Here is a 23,891-nt window from a genome sequence, read left to right on the forward strand (position 1 = left end):
TGCACTCTTATAATAAATATTGTCCATCTGTTAATTTATTTCCGATTGAAAATAGAAGTCACACCTAGATGTTTTGTCTTAAACAAACATCAAAATACAGGGGAAAGAAAGAAGTTGAACAAATAAACAAATAACTTGAATGTCCTCTCCATTTGCACTGCTGCTTTATTTCCATAATCACCGAGAAATTTTAGAAACAGTTTCAGGAGCAAGACAGGGCAATTATTTGTGTAAAAGTGGAGCCTCAATTCTGAATTGTGAAAATTTTTGGCTCTAAGGTCTATTAGTAACAAATGTAGCTCTATACCTAACAACCCAGTTGAATCCGCAAGCTCGCATGCTATATAGATACTTAAAAAGAACTCTTACCAGCTCATAGTATAGTTTGACCGACATGGTAATTCCAGCCATGAAGAGTTACTTTTGGGGTGACACCGTGAGGGACCTCAAAAGAGATCTTGATGGGCATCACCTCACCTGGTGCAAGTGAAAAATAGTTGTCCGAGTAATGCACAGGAAGAATTCTTGTATCTTCTCCTTCCTTGTGAGATTTACTCCAACCACGAACCGAGAAATGAAGGAAGAAAGCAACTCCAGAATCAGTCCCATTCAATTCAGCTACCTTCAAACTATCAGTGTCCATGAAATGTCTGCATATTCTCCTGAATAAACCAGCTTCTTGTTTTTCCTCAGTTGCGCTATTTACAGGTTCTGTTGAGGCCATACTAAAATCACCATCAACAGGTACAGTTGTGAAATTATTCTTATATGTTAAACGCTTAGGGTCCTGTTTCTTAGATCTGTTGTGCACTTGCATCTCAACTTCATAAGTAGACCCTTTGATAAAAATCTGTGACGTTAACTTGAGGGGGATATTCTTCTTCCTGTATGGCTCCAACAGCTTGTAATCTCCACCAGGTAGATGCAACCAATAAAAGTTCCTGGATATAATGCCATAATCTGACATGTTGTAAAGTTTGAGAAGAAGAAAGTAGACTGGCTTTGGGTTTTTGGTCTTTGGATACTTCATCTCTGCAATGGACACTACTTTCTTTGGCGGCACGGAAAGCTTCTCAGTAACTTTGTAGTATGGGCATGCTCCATCCAGATCCCAAACAGATGCTTCTATAGCTACGTCGGAGAGTTCCTGTGATGTAGTGTTAACGACCTGTCAAAAACAGAAACTGTTGGCTTTAGTCTGTCAAGAAAAAGGCAGGTTTCGATTTTAGATAGGCATTCTGGCTGCAGACAAGAGTTGTGAGGATAGGCATGATCAATCATGGATCATCTGACAAACCTTTTGTACTGAGCAAATGATGAGTTCAGTTAATACAATTCAAGTAATTTACTTTTAACTGTTAATTCTGTAGGCTACTTACTTCTATGAAATATGAAGCCAGATTCAGCTGGACATGAATTGGTTCTGCAGCACATCGACAGCCATAGAATCCTGCTGTTTGGTCGAGAAGATGATCATAAAACTGACCTCTGAGACCTGTCCATGGATTCTGATTCTTCCAAATCAGGACACCAGTGTATTTGCTCCACATGCGGGAACTCCAGCCCTCCAACAGAGCCCTATACTGAATGTAGTTGACAAGTTGAGCCTGCAAAAGTTGTACCAGACAAGTAAATAAGACAAAGAGAGCTTCGCAAAAGCAGCCTAATCAATTTAAAAGAAGATATTGATATTACCTTCAAACAAAAATCATCAAGATCTTTTGGGATCCCATAAAGTAGAATCTGATCATGAACCTTCCCTGGCTTTGAATAAGGAATATACTTATGGTATTTCCAAATGGGGTTTGGAACTTCTTCTATGTAACCATCAGAACCCTGTTTAAACACCGGAATTTGCCATCCTTCTGGAGGCATGGTTGCTCTGATGGTAGCTGCAACTGGCATTCCCACTGAACCAACCTCAGGATTAAATCCATATTGGTAAAAACTATCCTTAAAGAAGTCTTCAGGATATTGGATTTCATAAGGACCATCAGTGAAGTTCCCCTTTCCATCTGCAAAGCCATCCCACAGGGATCCCTGTATATAAATGCGTGTACCATCAAGATATTGGCTAGGATCCTGAACCGACAGAGACAAATCTTCTGTAAAGTTCCCAGTTTCATTTGAATTCTTAAAATAAGGATGGAGCTTCAGGTCATTCTTCAAAGCTTTGTTGATGTCCTCTGGTGGAACCTGTTCATTTCCACCAACCCAAAGAGCAAGACTTGGATGGTTTCTTAGAAGCTTGACAGTATCTCTTGCGCACAGCATAAACAGGTCATGGTCCAGGGGACCATCTGGGTTTGATACTGGCACACCCCTTCCATCGACATCTCCCGTAATCCAAAACTCTTGCCAGACCTACAGAAATCTAGTCATATATATGGAACTAATTCTGCCATAGCTACTTAATCTCCCCTCAACATATCCTTTCCACCAAATAGCAAACCCCACCCTCAACACACACCACCCACCCACAACCCCCCAACCAAAAAAAAAGGTGGGGGGGCGAGAATGCAATGCACAGATGGATAGAGAGAGAAAAGCAAAGCTTACCAGCAAACCATAAATATCACAATAATGATAAAACTCGGGCCGCTCAGCCAGGCCGCCACCCCAACAGCGGATCATGTTCATATTCATGTCTGCATGAAATTTGATATCTGTTTTGTATCGCTTTTTCGACAGCCGTAGGAGCCCATCTGACAAAATCCAATTACCACCACGAATAAAAATAGGCTGCCCATTGACCTTGAACAACCTGTCAAGTAGAGGTGTGTGTAGGTTGCAATACAATTCTAGAATTGGTAGGTAAACAAAGAAATAATTTCATTACTAGGATTGTATGCAGACTATACCTTCCACCAGTGGCATTATCAATGTGGCTCTCAATTTTGCGGAACCCAAACCAATGGCTCCATAAATCAGATTCTCCATATCCTTTTACATCAACACTAATGTGGACAGTGTACAGAGATTGCTTTCCCATGCCATTTGGCCACCATAAATTGGGTTTGTAGAAAAAGAGCTACAAATTCACAACGTTAGCACATGAACAGGTGCAATTGATGCCAAAACCGAGTAATTGTAACTTATTTCAATCTAGATTAATTGGGAGCTCCAAATAATAGAGCATTCATTTATTGTGAATATTCAAATTTCTTCACAAAAATGAATTGCATATATTAGAAAAACAGACATTTAGTTTTGTCTTTTGATACCCAGACTGGACAAAATTGCTGCAGAAGTATAATAAAAATATGCTACAACTATTCAACAACAACAGAAGACTACATTTGGGACACAAACACACTCTTCTGCCCACTAAGATCAACAAAATCACCAAGTACTACTGACCTGAGGAAATGTATACTGTACATGTGCTCCTGGAGAGATTGATAGATGTTGAGTCTGAAGATGCTCCACTAGACAAACACCTCCCTCAAGGTCAGTAGTCACTTGGATGCTTAAAGAACACTCAGCAACCCAGGTGCTTCTGTTTTCCAACTCAGTTGAAGCATGCAGATATACCCTCGTGTAATTGTCAAAAAATGATGAAACCAAGTGGGGATCAATTATTTTCACAGGCTGCAGGCATCATTGAACAAAATCAAAGATCATTATTCTATTCAAAGAATGGAAGAATAATCAGTGTTTGGAAACTTCAATTTGAAAGAATTACTTGACAAAATGATGAAACCAAGTGGGGATCAATTATTTTCACAGGCTGCAGCATCATTGAACAAAATCAAAGATCATTACTCCATTCAAGGGGATTGATAACTTCAATTCAAAAGAATTACTTAACAAAATGAGCAAATTGCACAGACAATACAGAAGCCTGAAAAAATATAATAATATTCTTCACAAACATACACTGTGATAAGTCCTAGCTATTTGTTTCTGTCCATTAGTTTCAGTTAAATAACTTAGTTCAGAATCTTTAGTCATAAATAATTTAATTTTGATGAGACCAACAACATTTCATCTCACAAGACCATATAAGGTATTAAGGTCCACTGGAGAAAAAATTAAAAAAAATAAATAAAAGGTGACATGCAAAAAGATGAATGCACAGAAATCAGTAAAAGACGCATATGAATTTGGCTGCAATAACTAAGAAATGAACTCAGTTATCATGAATAAAACTCACCCCCGTGACAGAAATTGACACTTCATCCCATATGCCAGTGTTCCGATCCCTGAGATAATTCAAAAGTGAAATACATTGGGCATCAAAAATTATTTTGCTTCAATGTGAATGTAGGTAAGCTACCATAGCAACAAGTGAACAAATGAATTTGAAAAACTATGTTTAACAGAGATTCTTGAAAAGAAAGAAAATAAAAGAAACCAGAAACAAGAAACATCAAATCATAAACCAAGTAAACTAGTTACCTTATAGGAGCTATCCAATCCCAGCCCTCTACGTATTGTGTGGCTACGTCTTTTCCAATCTAACAGGAAAACAAATGACGCACAGTTTGCAAGTTATAATATACACCCATGTATCAGCCAAGTTATGGGAGACCCAAATGAATTAATGAGATTTCTCGGAAAGCTACCTCATGGTCACCACCTTGTCCCCCCTCAGGAGGAATTGTCCCAGGATGATCCGGAGGATGAACTAGAACAGCCAGCAAGTTTTGACCATCAGGATGAAGAATATCAGTAACATCAAGCGAATGTCTTCGAAACATTCCTTTCTGGAGGACCCTTTTCTGGCCATTCAAGTAAACTTCGGCAGAGTAGTTGATTGCACGGAAATTCAGATCCAAATGCTGATTCTCTGACTGAAAAATGTTAAGTTATTAGAAACACAGTTAGCCCCAAAGGAAAAAAAATGAAAAATAAAATAAAATTCAGAAAGTGTCATTTATTTCATTACATACCAGCTTACACTGAAAGGTTGTAAAAAACCAGAATGTATAGTATTCCCTCCCGGAATCAGCTATGTCTAAGATCATCTCATTCTCCAACCCATAAAAAGGATCGGGCACCGCTTTGTTCTTCACCAGAGTTGCCAAGACCCTATCAATCAAATCACCATTACCCGAACTTCAGTAATATTACAAGCTTACGAAATTTAGCCGCAGGTTTGGATGATGTGAACTACTTTGATTGGCCAAAAAAATAATAATAAAGGACCTGAATTATTTTTCTCAATACATTTACATCAGTCAGTACAATCATCATCACCACAAGAACACTCAAATTTACTAAAATTCTAAAAATGTATATCGAAATACTGTGATAAAGTGTTAAATTGAAGCGAAATTTCTACTTCATAATTTGAACACTGCTAACAAGGTTTTTAAAGAAGTAGCCAAACAAGCACAGTCAATGATGAGGTTGGTGCCAAAAAATGACATCGTGTGGAGAACAAAGGGAATTTAACGGAGAATGTGAGTAGCATTCATTACGTTCCCGGGACTACAGCCTCCATCCAGGGCTTGGCGGGCCCAGTCGGAGGGTGTGACGTGGTGAGCTGCGTCCCACTGAGTCCAACCTCCGTCGATCTCGCGGCGAGCCATCCCGAGTCAAGCTTCGTCTTCCCTATTGACGCCGACAACATTCCCATTTCGCCTCGGACTTACTCAGTTCCGAGTTTAGAAAACGACGAAGTGATTGCGAGCGTAAAGTGAAAGTAAAGGCTTCTATTTAGTCAGTCATTAAGTGACAAGGAAACAGAGGAGAGTGAAGGACACGGAAGTCGGAAGTGCAATTAATGGCCACGTGGCTTCTGTCTGTTTGCCTGTCACGCAGATATTTCAACCGGGATTGGTGATACTGTTAGATTTTGAGTCGATTTTACCGCGTTCGAAATGGAATTTTCCTTAAAACGGTGCCGGCTTAAGTAAGGTTATGCTAAATAGGAACTTGAAGCAAAATTAATTTTTTTTAATTAATGCACTTTTTTCAGGCTAAGATAAAGATCCTAAATTATTCCCCATATTGAATGTTAGGAATTGGGATAAGAAGCATTTCATGATAATTTATCCTGATCTTTTTAGATCTACTTGCACCCTTGACCTTTCAATAAAATTACAGTATTAGTTTTTGTGTTTTTTATTATTATGATTTTGGTTAAAAAAAGAAAAGAAAAAAGAGTACCACATTTATATCTCAATTAATTTCTTATTTATAATCATAAAGTGTTGTGATGATTCAATAAAAATTTTAAGATTTCTGATGTAATAAAAATTGAAATAAATGACGGAAAATAGGTAAATTGTAAATCTCATATTGTGCAAAAACTGATGAGTCCTATGTGGCATCAATGTTTGAAAAAATAAAAATAAAAAGACCAGAAATTTGATTTTTTTTTTTTTTTAAAAAGTCCATCTATGAAAAGCTAGCTTGATAAAAAAAGGTCATGAACCTACCAAACCTTTTCACAATAGAATAGAGGCAAATGCTAAGTTACAATAATTGTAACATACATTTTTCATGTGAACCACATAAATTGTGGGTCCTATAATTTTGTGTGGTTCACATGAGGGATGTATGTTACAATTATTGTAACTTAGAGGCTCCCTATAATAGATTAGAAAGCGACTAGTCTCTGGAGATGACCAGGCGAGCAGCTCACTGGGACCGACCACAGTGGTCCTATCATGTCGTGCTGAGCGTTCTAACCTAAGTCAAATCGAAACGGCTATTATAAGCACGACTTCATGGGCTTTGTCGTGCCCAAAAAAGGCCTGCGAGCTGGCCCTATTGCGCCTGGTCAAGTTTTTTTATTTTTATTTCATTCTTTTTGAGCACGCCTTAGTCAATAGAGAACTTGTGTTGGGACAGAGTCAGGAGAGAACTTGTGTAGGCCGTTCCACCGCCTCAACATATTAAGACAGAAAGACCGTTCGGTGTTACTCCGTTATGTGGCAGAGTAGATACCGTAAAATAGGACAAGCAGTAGATCAACATTGAGTTCATTAAATTTATTGTTAAAATTGTCGATGGATCCCATTTTGAGCTCTAACTCTCTGTCACTTGACAAAACTTCTGCCAAAGTAATGGGACGATCCTATATAAGTTTTTTTTTTTTTTGGTCAATTGGTTTTATAAATAACATTAAAAAAATTGATTACAAAGGGGCAAATAATTAACAAGATTATTTAATCTTAGCTATTATCAATTATATGTCTCTTTCTTATTAACATAAATTATAATTGAAAATACAACATAATACTAGTTATTTATGATACAAATTCAATTTAGCTGGAAATGGTTGTGATTATGGTACCTCATGGATGTTGCCATGTCATTCCCAGTGCCCCGTATCTCATCGCATGGAGACAATCAAATAGTCAGTCTGTGTTGATTTTATGATCATTTGAGGATGCCCAAACCGGGGGGTGCCGTACTCTTAGGCCATGTTTGTTTGGGGGTAGAGAAGTGGGAGAGGAAAAAACTGATTATGTTTGCATGTATCATCAAATTGAAAAATTTTGTATTCCTTATCAATGGCTAAGGATTTCAAATTCCTCATCTGTTGGAATGTAAAAATTCCAATATTATCCTCTAAACAAAATTAATTTTAAATATAGATAAAGTGCAAATGATTTATATTTAGTATAAACTTTTTTGAAAAAAGAAAAAGCATTAAAGTAACTCGTTGGATAGTCGCCAAAGACTCACCGGAGTTTCAACGAAGACGCACTTTACCATCAAAATTGGTGCCAATGGAATCTTGATGAGCCGATCTATAACTCTATGTAGTTAGAAATGCTAATATACGTTGTTATTTATCTCAAGTCTTGTTTAAATGCTTGGAAAAATTTTAACTCTCATATATTCCAACTATATAGTGTATTTTCTACAAAATTAACATTTTCAATGAATAAATTGTCTATTTCTGATCATTACTATGCATTTAACGCGATGAAAAAAGGCAGTCAACAACGATCAATAGTGTCGGTCATTGTGCGATCAACTGTGGTCAACGCGACGGCTATCCATGACTTGATGCTGTAATTTTGAAAATAAAATAAAATTCTCTATTTAACTAGATAATTTCTAGATCAAATTAATTCATAGTTTAATTATTTTTTATTTATTAACGATATTAACATTAAAGATAGTGGGTATATTTATCCAAATAAAAATATATGTAATTTCTTTTCCTTTCAAATTTAATGTAAAACCAAACAATAACAATTAATTTTTGCACTCTTCTCCTCTTATTACCTCTCACTCCTCTCCTCTCCTCTCCTCCCTTTTTTTAAAACCAAATACCACCTTAGAGTACTGTTACTGCAATCAGACTCATTATAATTTTGGAACATGGCAAAATGATATTCATTTCTTTTTCCGAGAGAAAAAATGATATTCAATTTAAATTAACAACTACGAGATTAATTCGGTGCATCAATGCTGTGACTTTTGTGATATTGGATGAAATATATAACTATGAAATTAATTGATTACGATGCATTAATCTTCTGACTTTTTAAGCTATAATAATTATGAAATTAAAACTCCAAGCTGTGAAGTAAAAGTTGTTAAACAAATTTGGTAAAACTAACTTTGACTAAAATATTAAAAATAATATAATTTTTAAACCACATTTCACAATAAAATTACTCTAACTCATAAATTCTAATTTAAGTATCTACTAAATATTTACCTTATGCATATATCTTAAAACCCACACACGGTTAAAATAATAATATCAAATTAATGACCAAACTTTGATTATGGGAAAAATGTCAGTCAAAGTCACACACTTGACATTGATTAATGCCTTTTTATCTCTTTTTAACAACATTGACTGCTCGTTGACTAAAATATCTACCGTTTCTCTTGGAGAAGTTTTCGTTTGTTTCTTTCTTCATGCGTAAAGCCATAAAGGCCACATGGAGGCTTATGTCTCTTAAGCTTCTCCCTGTTGACTCGGCATCCCAAGGTTGACTGCAGGTACAGAGCATGAATGTAATTACATTGGAAAAAGAAAAAAATTGTCTTGTCACTTTATTTGTTTTATTTTTATTGTGTGCATCTGAATGGTTACAAATTACAATTTACTTTTGTTAATTGCAAACCCATGAATTATTGCCTTTCTTTCTCTTTAGCGTATTTTAGTTATTTCTTGATTATCTAGTGAGTTCATTTATAGTAAAACTTGCTCACGTCCTAACCGCATTTCATGATCTATTGGTTAAAGCTTGACTTTGAGTAGTCTTATGCTTGACTTGAAGAGACTTCGCATTGCTCAAAGGGAAGGAAAAAAAATCGTGAGTTTTTATGTAAAATTATATATTTTTTTAATAATAATAATATCAAAGATCTCAACATTCGCATGTCAATTGATGTAACAAGTTATGATATTCATTAAATAATAAAGGGAAAATATCCACCATCCACTCATTTTTTATAATTTTTTTTAAAATATACAATTCTTTTTTTTTTACTGGAATCCACTTAAAGTTACATTTTATTTCACTTTTCCACTTTCGTTTGGAATCCGTTAAGAAAACTAACGAAAACTAACGAAAACTTTAAAAAAATGACCATTTTACCCCCAAAAATAAAATTACAATTTCACCCTAAAAAATGTAAAAAATAATCAGATTTAATGATAAATATCATTATTGGTACGTTGATGAAGTACAAAAAAAATATTAACTACTTGAGATTATAACTCAATGAATAATAAAACTCAACTTATCTTAAATTCAATTGATGATTTGCGAGATTGGACTATTTTTAATACTACTATTATAATTCAGTATTTTAATTACAGACATATTTAAAAAAAAACTTGCATTTGATGGTTATGAAATTAATTTCTTTATTGACCGATGGAGAAAATAATTAGATTTAATCTGATTATTTTTGGCAATTTTTAAGGTGAAATTGTAATTTTCATTTTGATGGGTAAAATGATTATTTTTTTAAGTTTCCGTTAGTTTTCTTAACGGATTCCAAACGGAAGTGGAAAAGTGAAATAAAATGTAATTTTAGGTGGATTCCAGCAAAAAAAAAGAAAGAATTGTATATTTTTGAAAAAGTTAGAAAAACGGGTGGACGATGGATATTTTCCCAATAATAAATAAACAACACATCACAATTAGATTTAATTGTAGAGTTGCTCTTTTCTATTCACTCATTACTGTATGTGTATTTCAATCAATCGTGATAATATTTATTTATTTATACATGGCGAATAATGAATGAGTTAGTAGCAAGCAATGGCTTTGGTGCCACAACTACATCCTATGTAACATTGCTGTGTCTATTGTTTTATTGGAGAGGGAAAAATTGTTAGGAAATTGGTGGGTGAAACAGACATGCAGCTAAAATAAAATAGGAAGAAAAAATACAGAATAAGCAGAAAACGGACACAAAAAATTACATGGTTCGACTTTTAGCATATGTCCACAGGCGAAAACAGAAGGAAAATATTATACTAGTGAAAAAGAGTTACAAGTACTGTAATATTTTAGCTCACTACCCAAAACCTTAATATACCCAAACTCTCAAATCACAAAACACAAGAGCTTTTATTATTTAAGCTCTACAAAACTCTCTGTTTTTTCTCTCTCACAAATTGAATGCAGAAACCAAAATGGAGGGCTTCCTTTATATAGCCAAAATTGACTATTATTTTAATATTTTTTTTCTTATTTTCTTTGGGCGGCACCTATTTTTCTTCCACTTTCTTCTTTGTCAAAATTTCCCCTTTTTTTTCTTTCCTTGGGCGACATTTACTTGGACTTTAATTTGGGTAGATTTTTCATGATTTGGCACCGCCCAAGACTTTGACATTCTCCCCATGGTTTGGCACCGCCCAAGACTTTGACATTCTCCTACTTGGAGATTAGATTGAGAATCAATCAATCTCCACACCATCCTTTCTGCTTCGCCATAATCATGTTGCTTATGTTTCTGTTAGGCCATAAGAGGATCTACTCTAGATAAACTTGTCAGTATTTATCGGTTTGGTCAAAACATCTGTTAGGTTCTCATTCGTATGGATTTTCTGTAAATCCACACTTTCATCTTCCACTACTTCTCGAATGAAGTGATACTGGACTCCTATGTGCTTTGTCCTAGAATGAAAGGCTGGATTCCTTGCAATATGCAAAGCACTCTGGCTATTACAAAACACAGAAATTTTCTTTTATTTGTGCCTGAGCTCCTCCAATAATTTTTGTATCCAAATAGCTTATTTGCAAGCTTGTGTAGCTGTCATAGACTCTGCTTCTGTTGTGGATAGAGCCACAACGGTCTGCAGTTTTGAAACCCAGCTTACAGCTGTTCCTGCAAGTGTAAACACATAGCCAGTAGTGAATTTTCTTTTATCAAGGTCTCCTGCAAAATCTGAATCCACATAACCCCTGACAGTAAACTTTGATCCTCCATAACATAATGCAACATCTAAGGTTCCTCTGATGTATCTCAGAATTCTCTTCACAGCTATCCAATGTTCTCCATTAGGATTCGCCATGTATCGACTGACTGCTCCCACTGCTTGTGCAATGTCTGGTCTTGTACATATCATAGCGAACATCAATCTTCCCACTATTGATGCATACAGTACTCGAGACATCTCCTTCCTCTCTACTTCATTGCTAGGACATATACTTGAGGATAATTTGAAATTAACAGGAAATGAGGTAGAAATTGGCTTACAATCTTGCATGTTGAAGCACCGCAAGATTTTCTTCAAGTAATTCTTCTACGAAAGCCAAATCTTCCTGTTATTTCTATCTCGGTGAATTTGCATCCCTAGAATCTTGTTTGCTGGTCCCAAGTCCTTCATTTCAAACTCCCTAGCCAACTGTGCCTTCAATTCTTGGATTCGATCTTTGTTGGGGCCTGCTACCAACATGTCATCCACATACAACAGAAAAATAATGAAATCATTATCTTCAAAACTTTTGTAATATGCACAATGGTCTTAACTGAGTCTGTTGTATCCAAGGCTCATGATGAAGGAATCAAATCTCTTATACCAACACCTCGGCGCCTGTTTGAGACCGTATAAAAATTTGTTCAACCTGCAAACTAAGTTTTCCTTTCATATTTCTGCAAAACCTTCTGGTTGGAACATATATATTTATTCTTCAAGTTCTCCATGAAGAAATGCAGTTTTCACATCTAATAACTCAAGATATAAGTCAAATGTACAACACATCACCAAGACTACTCTGACTGTTATGAGTCGAACCACCAGAGAAAATATCTGGTTGAAGTCAATACATTCTTTCTGAGCATATCCTTTCACTACCAATCTTACACGATACCGCTCCACTTGGTCATTGTCATCACGTTTGATCTTGTAGACCCATTTATTACCAATGGCTTTTCTATCATCCACAAAGTAACATCTGAGCTGTTTAAAGTTTTATGAAAAGTTGATGGCTCTCCATCCTCAGTTAGAAGACAATACGCAACATTGATCTCTGTGACATACTCCGGTGCCACGTTGGCGGTCGTCTCTCATGAGTTGACCGATGAATTTCTGGAGCCTCGGACAGTCAGACTCGACTGGTTCTTGTTCCTCGTGCTCTGGTGCTGCTTCAGAAGAATCCGAATCTTTTGGATTATTTTCTATATATACCGGTATACTTTCTGACTTTTCTTTTACATTACTATTATCCTCATCTCTTCTTTGCAGTTGATCTTCTATAAAGATAACATCTCTGCTGATGACGATCTTATGGGTAGTGGGGTCCCACAGACGATACCTCTTTACTCTATCAGCATATTCCAAGAAGATACATCTTCTAGATTTTGGATTCAACTTTATTCTTTCTTAGGCATTGTAAATCACATACACAGGACATTCAAATGCATGTAGGTAGAAATAATCAGCTGGCTTTCCAGTCCACATCTCCATCACTGTCTTTAGCCCAATAGCTGTAGATGGCGATCGATTTATTATATAACATGCAGTTTTGGCTGCTTCTGCCCAGAATAAATTGGGTAGACCAGCAGTACTCAACATAACTCTTATCTGTTCTGTAAGAGTTCTATTCATCCGCTCTGCCACTCCATTTTGTTGAGGAGTGTATGCCACCGTGAACTGCCTCTTAATACCTTCTTACTTACAGAAAGTAAGAAACTCGATGTATGTATACTCTCTACCATTATATGTCCTCAAGCACTTGATCTTTATACCAGATTCAAGTTCCACCCGCGCTTTGTATTATTTAAACATTGAAATACATTTGACATTTTCCTAATTGGATACACTCAACATCTTCTAGAATAATTATCAATGAAAGTCACCATGCACTTTGTGCCTCCCATGAATATATCCGGTGATTCCCAAACATCAGAATGAATTAAGTCTATAATGCATTTACTTCTAGCAATAGATCTATTGAATTTTAATCTATACTGCTTACTTGTAACACAATGCTTGCAAAATGGTAAACTAACCGATTTGAGCCTTGGAAGTAATTTTCGCTCATAGATAATCTTCAATCCTTGTTCCGACATGTGGCCAAGTTTGATATGCCACATCATCGTTGACTCTTCTTAATTTGATGCGACACACGCACAGCCTCATATAGTGTTTCTCTTTTAAGCAAGAATAGATTAACACTGATCTTTTCTACCTTCATCAATACAAGAGCTCATTTAACAATCTTCATAATTTTATTCTCCACATGAGTTTTGCACCAATGACTGTCTATTTGTCCCAAAGATAATATATTTTTCTTCAGGTCGTTGATATGTCGTACCTCCCCAATTGTGTGAATTGTACCATCAAATATTTTTATTTTAATAGTACCAATACCAGCGATCTTCAAGGCATGATCATTACCCATACATACAGATCCTCCTAAGATAGGTTCATATGTGTGGAATCATTAGGTTAATATGTGTGGAATCATTCTCTCCTAGAGGTCATGTGCTAAGTAGCTCTTAAGTCTATAAGCCAGACATCAGATAGTCATTTCTATCTGCTGAAATAGTTGTTGTCTCGCTGTAAAGAATTTCATTATCATCTGAGGTACTTGCTATACACCCCTGAGCATTTGATGACTCAGATTCTTTATCATCTTTTCTCTTCTGGTTACTCCAATACTCTTTCTTGACGTGCCATTCTTCTTACTTCTGTATTTTGATCTACCATGATTTTGACTTCTACTGGGGCCACATTCCGTTGATCTCCCTCTCGTCACCAATAGTGTCTCCGCTTGCTATGAACTTGCTTATCTGTTTTTCTTACTTTTCCCCATTCCCTCCTCATTTAATACGGAGGCTGCAACATCATCGAAAACTAGACTGTCCACTGGATTGTTGTTCGTCAGGTTGGTGATGAGCTGATCATATGAATCTTGTAGACTTTGAAGTAGAAGCTCTGCATGTTTATTTTCTTTTATATTATGACCTAACGTTGTGAGTTGTGAAAATAGAGTCTTCAAGGTGTTGATGTGATTAAGAAGATTTTGTTGTGTAGTGACTTGGCCTCGTACAATTTTGTAAGAGTATCTCATATTTCCTTCGCTGTATTTTTCTCTGCTACACTGGATAATACTTCGTTCGCAAGTGCCAAGTGTAGATTAGAAATGGCGTTGCCATCTATCTCGTTCCACTTGTCGTCAGTTATCTCCATGAGCATTTCTTCAATTGCTGCTAAGTAATTATTTTTTCTCAATACAGCTTTCATCTTCATTTTCCACAACGAAAAATTATTTCCGTTAAACTTTTCAATTTCATACTTTGCCGCTATTTTGTTGATAAATACCGCATACAAACTAGTGTAGCACCCTGAATAGTTGTGAGTATGTGTAAGAATGCACACTAGAAAAGTTCTCAGGAAAGACTGGATGGGTCACAATGGTTCCACTTAAAACCCAGACTCCTTAAGCTCTTATCGCCTTTGTGACAGAATTTTCCTAAACATGTACAAAACCACACAGTTGCTTTTACTCACACCACTATTCCCTGCTTTGCACTGCAAAATTCTTGGATCGCTCCCACCGTTTCTTGTGAACAGTACCGTATACGTGAATAGTACTGTATACATGAATAGTATTGTATGCATGAATAATACCGTATACGTGAATAGTACCCTTACGTGAATAGTACCCTTACGTGAACAGTACCCGGCTCTAAAAATACAACCAATAGCTCTGATACCACTGTTAGGAAATTGGTGGGTGAAGCAAACACGCAGCTAAAATAAAATAGGAAGAAAAAGTAAAGAACAAGCACAAAGTGGACACCAGAAATTATATGGTTCGGCTTTTAACCTACGTCTACAAGCGAAAATATAAGAAAAATATTATACTAGTGAAAAAGAGTTATAAGTACTATAGTATTTTAGCTCACTACCCAAAATCCCAATACACCCAAATTCTAAAATCACTAAACATAAGAGCTTTTATTATTTAAGCACTACAAAACTCTCTAGTTTTTCTCTCTTACAAATTGAATGCAGAAACCAAAATGGAGGGCTTCATTTATATAGCCAAAATTGACTATTATTTTAATATATTTTTTCTTGTTTTCTTTGGGCGGCACCTATTTTTCTTCCTCTTTCTTCTTTGTCAAAGTTTTCCTTTTTTTCTTTCCTTGGGCGGCATCTATTTGGACTTTAATTTGGGTGGATGTTTTATGATTTGGCACCGCTCAAGACTTTGACATTCTCCCCATGGTAAAATGGAGGGCTTCCTTGGGCGGCACCTATTTTTCTTCCTCTTTCTTCTTTGTCAAAGTTTCCCTTTTTTTTCTTTCCTTGGGCAGCATCTACTTAGACTTTAATTTGGGTGGATTTTTCATGGTTTGGCACCGCCCAAGACTTTGACATTCTCCCCATGGTAAAATGGAGGGCTTCTTGGGCGGCACCTATTTTTCTATGTCAAAGTTTCTCTTTTTTTTTTTTTTTCTTTCCTTAGGCGACATCTACTTGGACTTTAATTTGGGTGGATTTTTCATGATTTGGCACCGCTGAAGATTTTGACATTCTCCCACTTAGAGATTAGATTGAGAATCAATCAATCTCCACAAAAATTCCTTCATCTTGACTTGGAGAATGAAAGGGAAGAGTACTTTGGAGGAAGCAGCTGAACGTAAATTTTATGGGAAAATTTGTTTGCCACCTTCGATGGTAAGCGTAATCCAATTCTAACGTTCTTCGCTAAAGAGCTCAAGAACGCAACAAAAATTACGATTGGTTATATTGGTTATATGGCACCTGAATACATTCATGGACCTTGTGTAAACAACAAGTTTGATCTTTGTAGTTTTGGTGCATTTCCAAGTAAGCTTTTGACTGGACCGAGATTCAAAAATTGAAGATATGTGAAGAAACGTATTGAAAAGAACAGACTCAGAAAGATTGTTGACCCTGTAATTGTTGGAAACAAGAAGGCAATGAGGCATCATTTTCTGGGAAAGAATGAAAGAGTATTTGCAAGCTTTAGGACGACTTATGAGCAATTGGAGATAGGCCAACCATGATCGACGTCGCGAAGCAAATTTTAGTAAATATATCGATCTATTGTTTAATTAGTAGTCCTTCACAAATGTGTACGTCGGCACTTGTCAAAATGTGTGGACTCGGGATTTGTAAAGGATTTTATTAAGGCTTTGCAGCATGATAGAAGATGGACTGTTTTAGCTTTTAATCGATGAGCATATGAATAGTTTATTACTTTCTAAATATCTATAAAACAAGGGGGTCAGGATGAGTGTTAATTTCTGTACTCTGTTAACAAATATGAAAAAAAAAATTCTGTTAAAATAACTTCATTTTGTAATCACTCGGCCAAACTCTATTATCACCACAGCCACCACAGCTGTGAAAGTAGCAGTTTGAGTTCCCACGACGTATATAATGATTTATTTCTTTCACTTAATTAGTAATTTGTAAGTTAAAAAAAAAAAAACTTCATTTTGTAAGTTAGAATTTCATAATCTGACCCTATGCTATTCATTCGTAGCCAGATTGCTCAAGAAAAATATAAACTTCATTAAGTCGAATAGTGCCGCAGTGATTGCGACACAGGTAAATCGCCAAGATAGACCACTGTCATTGCCCCACTCTTGATTGGCTCAGCTTAAAATTGCCCCTGGGCAGCTTAATTATGTGAAAGAATTACTAAATAATACAGGCAGATAACCCACCCAACCAAGCACATAATAACACAAATATAATTCTGATAAAATATTTAACTAGAGATTAGACAAACAAGCATTTCAATTCATGAGTTTAGACGGAAGCTCTCGCTATTCTTTTTGCAAATTCGGATATATTAGCAATAAAATACAAGCTGCAAGCCTTAAGGTGCGGAAACACGAGCAATGATGTATACAGAAAAAAATATGATAAAATGGTGACAAAAGCAGTGATAAATTAATATTAATTTACTCATTTAATTAAAAAAGATTATTTATCATTATTTTTGCATATGGCTAAATGATAAATCAGAAAATTTTCCTTGAAGTTGACCATTAGACTTTTAAATCTTTTGTATTGATATTTGGTAAAATCACTTGTTTTAAAAATGATAAATTTAGAGAATTGTGTTCACATAAATTAGTTGAAGAATGAGTTGCGGTTATAGTAAATAAATAAAAAAAATCTATATAATTTTAAATGGCAAAAATGTTAGGGATACAAACCTAAACCTTTTATTATACTGTAATTTTCAACAACTGTTTCATATTTTATGAGAATATTGCAAAAGCAAAATATTTAAATTAAGAAATAACTCCATTTTCCCACCACACAAAATGCTCCAAGAACGTAGCGCGCAATGCCGCAAGCGTACGTTAGCGCACAGCACGTGCTTCTGCTTCCCATCATTCTATTTATACAGCAAGCTCATTCTATCGACAGCAAGCAAAACGACATTCGTATTTTGAAACGACCATGGTGGCGCGCACACAACTATCGGCGTACGATAACGCTATCTCGAGCGCGAGCTCTGGAGCTCATCAACAACCGCCTCACTGTAACGCCGATATAACGGCTCAACAACAACGACTCCTATCCTAATCCCGTTCCCATACTTGTTCACTTTTTGATTTTTTATTCGTACACGTCACCATGCCCAGCCGTCATTTTAATCATTTAATATTTGGATTTATTAACTTTTCTTATCAACTTTTTGAAAACGAAAAGCATGAAACGATAATTATCCGGCGAAACAGAGAGGGAAAAAAATTTATTTTCCCGAGAAAATTTCGATGGAAGGCTCTTCTGCTCAGCGGAGGTTCAAAGCCGTCCAGCGCCACCTCACCAGCACAAATACTGATCGCTGCTCTCAGCTTGATTACAATTACACTACTGGATGCTTCGTTCAAAGTACACACTACACACAATTAATCTGACTGTTAACACTTCAACTTTTCAATTTACTATGCTGTTTTTGCTAACTGTTAAACGTTGAAAACCATTGAGCAGGTCAAGGTTACAGTGTGAGACTACCAGAGAAATTGCAAACAGGAAAATGGAATGTGTACAGGTAATTTTTTTAACTTAATATTAATTATCATTTTTAAATACATGTTGTCAGTTATGTATCCTATTTGATTCATTATGTGGTTACTTTGACTTTAATTTTTTTAACTTTTTTATTTTTATTTTTTAAAATTAAAAAATTGCAGATCTGCGCGTTCACCTTTGAAACTTGTAGATAGATTTCCTGATCATCCTGAAATCGGGACATTGCACGATAACTTTATGTGAGAATCTGTTGAATACTTAATATCCCTTCTAATTGGATCTGGCCGTGTGCATTCTATGTTAGTTTTAAGTTCTATCGTGAGAATGTGATTGGAAATGAGATTTTCTCTGAGTGCAGATATGCTGTTGAAAATTATCCAGATTACAAGTACTTGGGTACACGAGTTAGAGTTGATGGCACAGTTGGAGGGTGAGTTTGTTAATGGCTGATCATGCTTTTTTAATGTGATATTGTGTCACTTATTTTTACTCTTTAAAGGTACAAATGGATTTACTCTTTAAAGGTACAAATGGATGACGTATGGAGAAGTAAGTGCTGCTAGGAAAGAAATAGGATCTGGCCTTCTGTTTCATGGCTTACAAAAGGTGAGTCATTTTTTAGAGAACTTGATTTTTCACTCTTTCTCTTTATTATTATTTTTTATGATAATTTGCTGCTGACTTTAGAGTAGAGTTTGGATAAGCTTGTCTATATCATGTTATATTTTACTGTATAGCTGATTTTGTCTTTTGGTTTCTTGTGTAACAGGGAGTTTGCATTGGACTTTATTTAATAAACAGACCGGAGTGGCTGATTGTGGATCATGCTTGCTCTGCATATTCTTATATATCAGTTCCTTTATATGATACTCTTGGTGTGTGTTTGGTAGCTCAAGCTGAATCTTTGCAAGTTTGCCCTAGCCTTTCTAATTTTTTTTTTCTATTTTATGCCCAGGTCCAGACGCTGTTAAGTATGTTGTAAATCATGCTGAGATAGAGGCAATTTTTTGCATCCCGCAAACTCTGAACATGGTGAGGTTCTTTTTTGGTCCTTTCAAAGCTGCAAGTAGCTAGTCAGACGTTCTTGTAATATAAAACTTTTGTAATCAAATTCAGTACATCTTGCTGTGCTTCTATTTAGGGTTAGTGCCTAAGAAATGTGGGACTGTAAATTATACAACTTCAACCTTGTGAGGCCAATTTTAGTCAAAATCTAACTTTTTTGTTTTTCCTGTGTTTGCATCATTTCTTGTGTTTCTTCCCCGGAGCTTGCAGTTATTGAGCTTCATTTCTGAGATTCCATCTGTGCATCTTATAGTGGTGCGTACTTATAAAGTATCTATTTTGGTTTAGAAAGCAAATTAAATGTATTTATCAATGTTGTTATTTATATCCTTTTCTTCTTCTATCCCTGCCTTATATCCTTCCTACAGGTAGTGGGAGGGAAAGATGAACATTTACCTTCACTTCCTTCAACATCCGGTGTTAAGCTTATATCATATCTACAGCTGCAAAGTCAGGTAATTTTGAAGTGCTCTGCAATTTTCATTCTCAAATTTATTTTTGGCATGTAAACTTACTGATCTGAGATGCACTTGTGAGTTACTATTTTTCACCTTAAGCATGTCTTGTTTTAGGGCTGCAGTAGTCCTCAGCCTTTTTGCCCTCCAAAGCCTGAGGATATTGCAACCATATGCTACACCAGTGGTACCACCGGAACACCGAAGGCAAGAGAGATTTGAACTTTGTTCCTCTGCTTCTGCAACTCGTGATGTTTCTCCAATGATTTGGCTGCCCACTTTCTCTAATATACAAAATTGAATATTTTCTTTTTCTTTCTTTCTAGGGAGCTGTATTGACACATGGGAACTTAATTTCAAATGTTGCTGGTTTCAGTCTTATGGTCCAATTTTATCCCTCAGACATGTGGGTTTGATATTCAAATTATTAAATGATAAATGAGGTTTCTTTTTGTTTTCTAATATTTTTTAATTTCTGAATTTCATATGTTGAATTATTTGTTATATTTGACAGCTACATGTCCTACCTTCCTTTGGCACACATCTATGAAAGAGCTAACCAAATCGTATCAGTGTACTACGGTGTTGCAGTTGGTTTCTACCAAGGGGTACGTATAATTTATTAACTCCACTGTTTGAGGGCATTGAATCCTCTAGTTGTGAAGTTGGTAAATTTTGCTAATGCAAATGCTTAACAATTTTTAAGGACAGTGTACTTCTTTCTTTCTAGTAGTCCATTTATGCTGATTTCCTCTTTTTTACAGGACAATCTGAAGTTGATGGATGATTTGGCTGTCCTAAAACCAACAATATTTCCCAGTGTTCCTCGGTTGTATAATCGAATATATGCTGGGTGAGATAATGGTTGCATGCTGCGTAAATTACTTGTTGGCTGAAATTTCGTTGCTCACTTAGTCATGTCTGATTTATTTAATTGCTGTAGGATCACAAATGCAGTAAAGGCTTCAGGGACTCTAAGGGAGAAGCTTTTCACAGCTGCATACAATTCCAAGAAGCAAGCTATAGTTAGTGGTTTGTTGCAAAACCTTAGCCTTTTGATTTTGTTCTTTGTTCTTGTATGTATGTTTTAATTGGATCCTTGACCACGTAAAATTTAACCCATAAAAACAGTGTAGGATGCACAAGATAGAAATGAGATCACAGGAGCAGAGCATCTACAGTTCCTCACATTAAGTAACAGGCTGGTGCTTGTCATTATTCATTATCCATATCAACTATCTGTATCTTTTTGATTTTAGGCCAAACTCCATCAAAGATGTGGGACAGATTAGTATTTAATAAGATAAGGGAAAGGCTTGGAGGACGGGTTCGTTTTATGGGATCAGGTGCTTCACCTTTGTCTCCAGATGTAATGGACTTCTTGAAGGTGTAAGTTAATCCTCAAAGATGATGAAACAATATCTCTGTTTTTAATATATTTAATGAGGAGACAAGGCATGTTCATTATATGCTTCATGAAATAGAGACATGTATTGTATAGTTGCAATTAGCCAATTACCCAAACTTGCAGGTGCTTTGGTTGTCAAGTAATGGAAGGATATGGTATGACTGAGACTTCTTGTATCATTAGCGCTATAGACAAGGGTGATAACTTATCTGGTCATGTTGGATCTCCTAACCCTGCTTGTGGTGAGTTTTTCACTATACTTGGAATTTGACCATCTTAGTGTACCTGAGAGATATCTGTGCTGGCAATCAAAATTATTAAACTTATTCTCTTTCATCAAGAAAAAGAATGAACTTAAGAAGCCAAAAGCAATCTACTGTGCTTAAATGAAAATTTTTCTCATAAAAATATGAAGATTTGCAAGAAGAAACACGTTTGTTTTCTATTTTGATCTGTGATCATTTTTGTTTTGTGTTTTCTTCTTTCAGAAATTAAACTTGTGGATGTTCCTGAAATGAATTATACCTCTGAGGATCAGCCGCATCCCCGTGGCGAAATCTGTGTCAGGGGTCCCATTGTTTTCCAAGGGTACTACAAAAATGAAGTTCAAACGTAATTAACCTTTCTCTGTTGTTTGATATGGTCACTAAAGTGAATTTACAAATATCTTCCTAACTGCTCAATTGATTGGACAGGAGAGAAGTGATTGATGGCGATGGTTGGCTGCATACAGGAGATATTGGTTTGTGGTTACCCGGTGGCCGACTTAAGATTATAGATAGGTAATGGTTATCAATTTAATTTTCATATTTGTTTGGAATTATTTTCTCTGCGAGAATTGAGCAGGCTTCTTTTATCAGTTTCCTGTCTTTAAAAAAGGTTTATCTGGCTTTAGTATGTGATTACTTTGTCCAGAGGATTGAATTTCTTAACACCATTTTGAGACTATATTCAACTTATGACAGAAAAAAAAACATTTTTAAGTTGGCGCAAGGAGAGTATGTAGCACCTGAGAAGATTGAGAATGTTTATGCAAAGTGCAAGTTTGTTTTGCAGTGCTTTATATATGGTAAAGATTTGGACCTCATTTCAGTTTGTTACTTCACCCACTTCAGACTTTTACTAACGGCTTGATATGATCTTAGGTGATAGCTTCAACTCTTGTTTAGTAGCTATTGTTGCAGTGGATCCTGATGTTTTAAAAGATTGGGCTGCATCTCAAGGGATCAAGGTCATATACTGTTTCTCTTTCCGTGCCAATTCCCACGTCATTTTCATAGCACTAATACATAACCTTTGCCAACTTTATTCTTCTAAGGAATTGTTTAGGTCCAGATGTTGCTATAGAACTGGAAGAGACTCTTCTGTTTTCTGTCAAGAATATGTTGCAGGAACTGCTGTTGAACTTATCTAGATGTGACAAAGGTCAACTATTGATAAATGTTCATAGCCTTGTATTTGTTGCTTGTTTGGTTTTGTTGCGTCTTTTCATTTTCCTTATAGCCAATCACTAAATATGCGCAAGAATGTTTACTTGGGCCTTTTAATTGTTTTAGCTACACTAAAGCCAAACCTGTAGCTATGGTTGGTTTGTACTAGGATTACCTTGAACTGATAATGGGAACAGTGCGAGACATCTTAGATAGTGTCATCACCATGCCACCTTGTCTTCATTCAACAACTGTCTTTTAGTATACAAAACTCAACTGCATTTTGGCGCAATTGTTTATATCATTGAAACACAGGCCAAATTTGACAATTTGATTAACACAGCCAGAAAGCTGTGATGTTTATATCTGCACAAGGAAGCATTTGAATTTCAAGCCTAATCTTGTGTTGTATTTATGCAGTTTGAGGATTTAGAGCAGTTATGCAATGATCCGAGGGCAAGAGCTGCTGTTCTTGCTGAGATGAATGCAGTTGGAAAGGAAGGCCAGGTAACTTTTTTCACCAAATATAATTTTCACCCTCTTTGTGGTTCTGGTGCTTATTATTTCTCTTTTACTGCAATGGAATAGTTGAGAGGTTTCGAATATGCAAAAGCTGTGACTCTGATGCCTGAACCGTTCTCAGTAGAGAATGGCCTTCTCACTCCAACCTTCAAGGTAAAGTTGCTTCTTCTCTATTCTATAACTTGGGCCAAGAAAATAATATGTTTCTTGGGTGCCCAGAGCAGGAGTTTCCTGTAATTTTCAGGAACCAAATAGAGAATAGTGAACTAAAAATCTGAAAATTTCTCCAGATCAAGAGACCTCAAGCAAAGGAACGCTTTGCAAAAGCAATATCAAACATGTATGCTGAGCTTGCAACTTCAGATCAAATTCCACAGAAGACGTCTAATCTATAAATTTGATTGTTGTAATTTATATGCTTCATTCTGGAAGTAATTTTTTTTCTTGCCAAGTTATAGTAACATCACTTCTACAAAGACATTTTGTTGCATCGAGTGGCACAAAATCTAAGAAATGGAGCTTCCATGCTTTGTTCTGTATAGTAGTAAGTATCGGCACCTTTATTTTAGTTCAATGAACGAAGAAGGTGAAAT

At 35.9% G+C, this 23,891-nt stretch overlaps 2 protein-coding genes across 6 annotated transcripts; one reads left to right on the forward strand and one right to left on the reverse strand.

Annotated features, from left to right (window-relative positions):
• Positions 1-7: 7 nt before the first annotated feature.
• On the reverse strand, positions 8-5,664 carry LOC102618119 (mannosylglycoprotein endo-beta-mannosidase). 2 transcript variants are annotated; one of them, XM_006471954.4, is made up of 12 exons: positions 5,427-5,664; positions 4,896-5,034; positions 4,569-4,796; positions 4,402-4,460; positions 4,157-4,205; positions 3,686-3,730; positions 3,361-3,591; positions 2,862-3,031; positions 2,560-2,764; positions 1,696-2,364; positions 1,380-1,607; positions 8-1,168 (listed from the first exon to the last, which is right to left on the reverse strand). In XM_006471954.4, exons 1-12 carry the CDS (start codon positions 5,582-5,584, stop codon positions 374-376), a joined length of 2,976 nt encoding a protein of 991 aa, XP_006472017.2. In that variant the 5' UTR covers positions 5,585-5,664; the 3' UTR covers positions 8-373. The 2 variants fall into 2 exon arrangements, with proteins under 2 accessions (XP_006472017.2, XP_006472018.2); XM_006471955.4 differs by lacking the exon at positions 3,686-3,730 and having other exon boundaries at positions 5,427-5,663.
• A 12,174-nt stretch (positions 5,665-17,838) lies between these two features.
• Positions 17,839-23,866, forward strand: LOC102619080 (long chain acyl-CoA synthetase 7, peroxisomal). 4 transcript variants are annotated; one of them, XM_006471958.4, is made up of 23 exons: positions 17,842-18,277; positions 18,377-18,437; positions 18,580-18,657; positions 18,777-18,848; positions 18,943-19,024; positions 19,188-19,293; positions 19,374-19,450; positions 19,694-19,738; positions 19,852-19,938; positions 20,056-20,145; positions 20,265-20,344; positions 20,453-20,546; positions 20,703-20,791; positions 20,882-20,970; positions 21,198-21,327; positions 21,470-21,588; positions 21,835-21,958; positions 22,042-22,128; positions 22,312-22,415; positions 22,492-22,577; positions 23,197-23,283; positions 23,365-23,451; positions 23,589-23,866. In XM_006471958.4, the coding sequence occupies exons 1-23, from the start codon at positions 18,160-18,162 to the stop codon at positions 23,691-23,693; spliced, it is 2,097 nt and encodes a 698-aa protein (XP_006472021.2). In that variant the 5' UTR covers positions 17,842-18,159; the 3' UTR covers positions 23,694-23,866. The 4 variants fall into 4 exon arrangements, 3 of the variants coding, with proteins under 3 accessions (XP_024951845.2, XP_006472021.2, XP_052297438.1); XR_003064388.2 differs by lacking the exons at positions 23,365-23,451; positions 23,589-23,866 and adding an exon at positions 22,676-22,771 and having other exon boundaries at positions 17,839-18,277; XM_025096077.2 differs by lacking the exon at positions 19,694-19,738 and having other exon boundaries at positions 17,841-18,277.
• Positions 23,867-23,891: the final 25 nt, after the last annotated feature.

This window comes from Citrus sinensis, chromosome 5 (assembly GCF_022201045.2).
Source record: "Citrus sinensis cultivar Valencia sweet orange chromosome 5, DVS_A1.0, whole genome shotgun sequence".
Classification (NCBI taxonomy): Eukaryota; Viridiplantae; Streptophyta; class Magnoliopsida; order Sapindales; family Rutaceae; genus Citrus; species Citrus sinensis.

Excerpts from the sequence above, each read along its gene's own strand:
- LOC102618119 (XM_006471954.4), bottom strand. The coding sequence starts at position 5,584 with ATGGGAATGTTGTCGGCGTCAATAGGGAAGACGAAGCTTGACTCGGGA. Across the intron at positions 2,765-2,861 it reads GATAATGCCACTGGTGGAAG|GTTGTTCAAGGTCAATGGGC; the intron begins GTATAGTCTGCA and ends TCTACTTGACAG. Across the intron at positions 1,608-1,695 it reads TTGATGATTTTTGTTTGAAG|GCTCAACTTGTCAACTACAT; the intron begins GTAATATCAATA and ends CAACTTTTGCAG.
- LOC102619080 (XM_006471958.4), top strand. The coding sequence starts at position 18,160 with ATGGAAGGCTCTTCTGCTCAGCGGAGGTTCAAAGCCGTCCAGCGCCAC. Across the intron at positions 18,438-18,579 it reads GGAAAATGGAATGTGTACAG|ATCTGCGCGTTCACCTTTGA; the intron begins GTAATTTTTTTA and ends AAAAAATTGCAG. Across the intron at positions 20,345-20,452 it reads CAATTTTATCCCTCAGACAT|CTACATGTCCTACCTTCCTT; the intron begins GTGGGTTTGATA and ends TATATTTGACAG.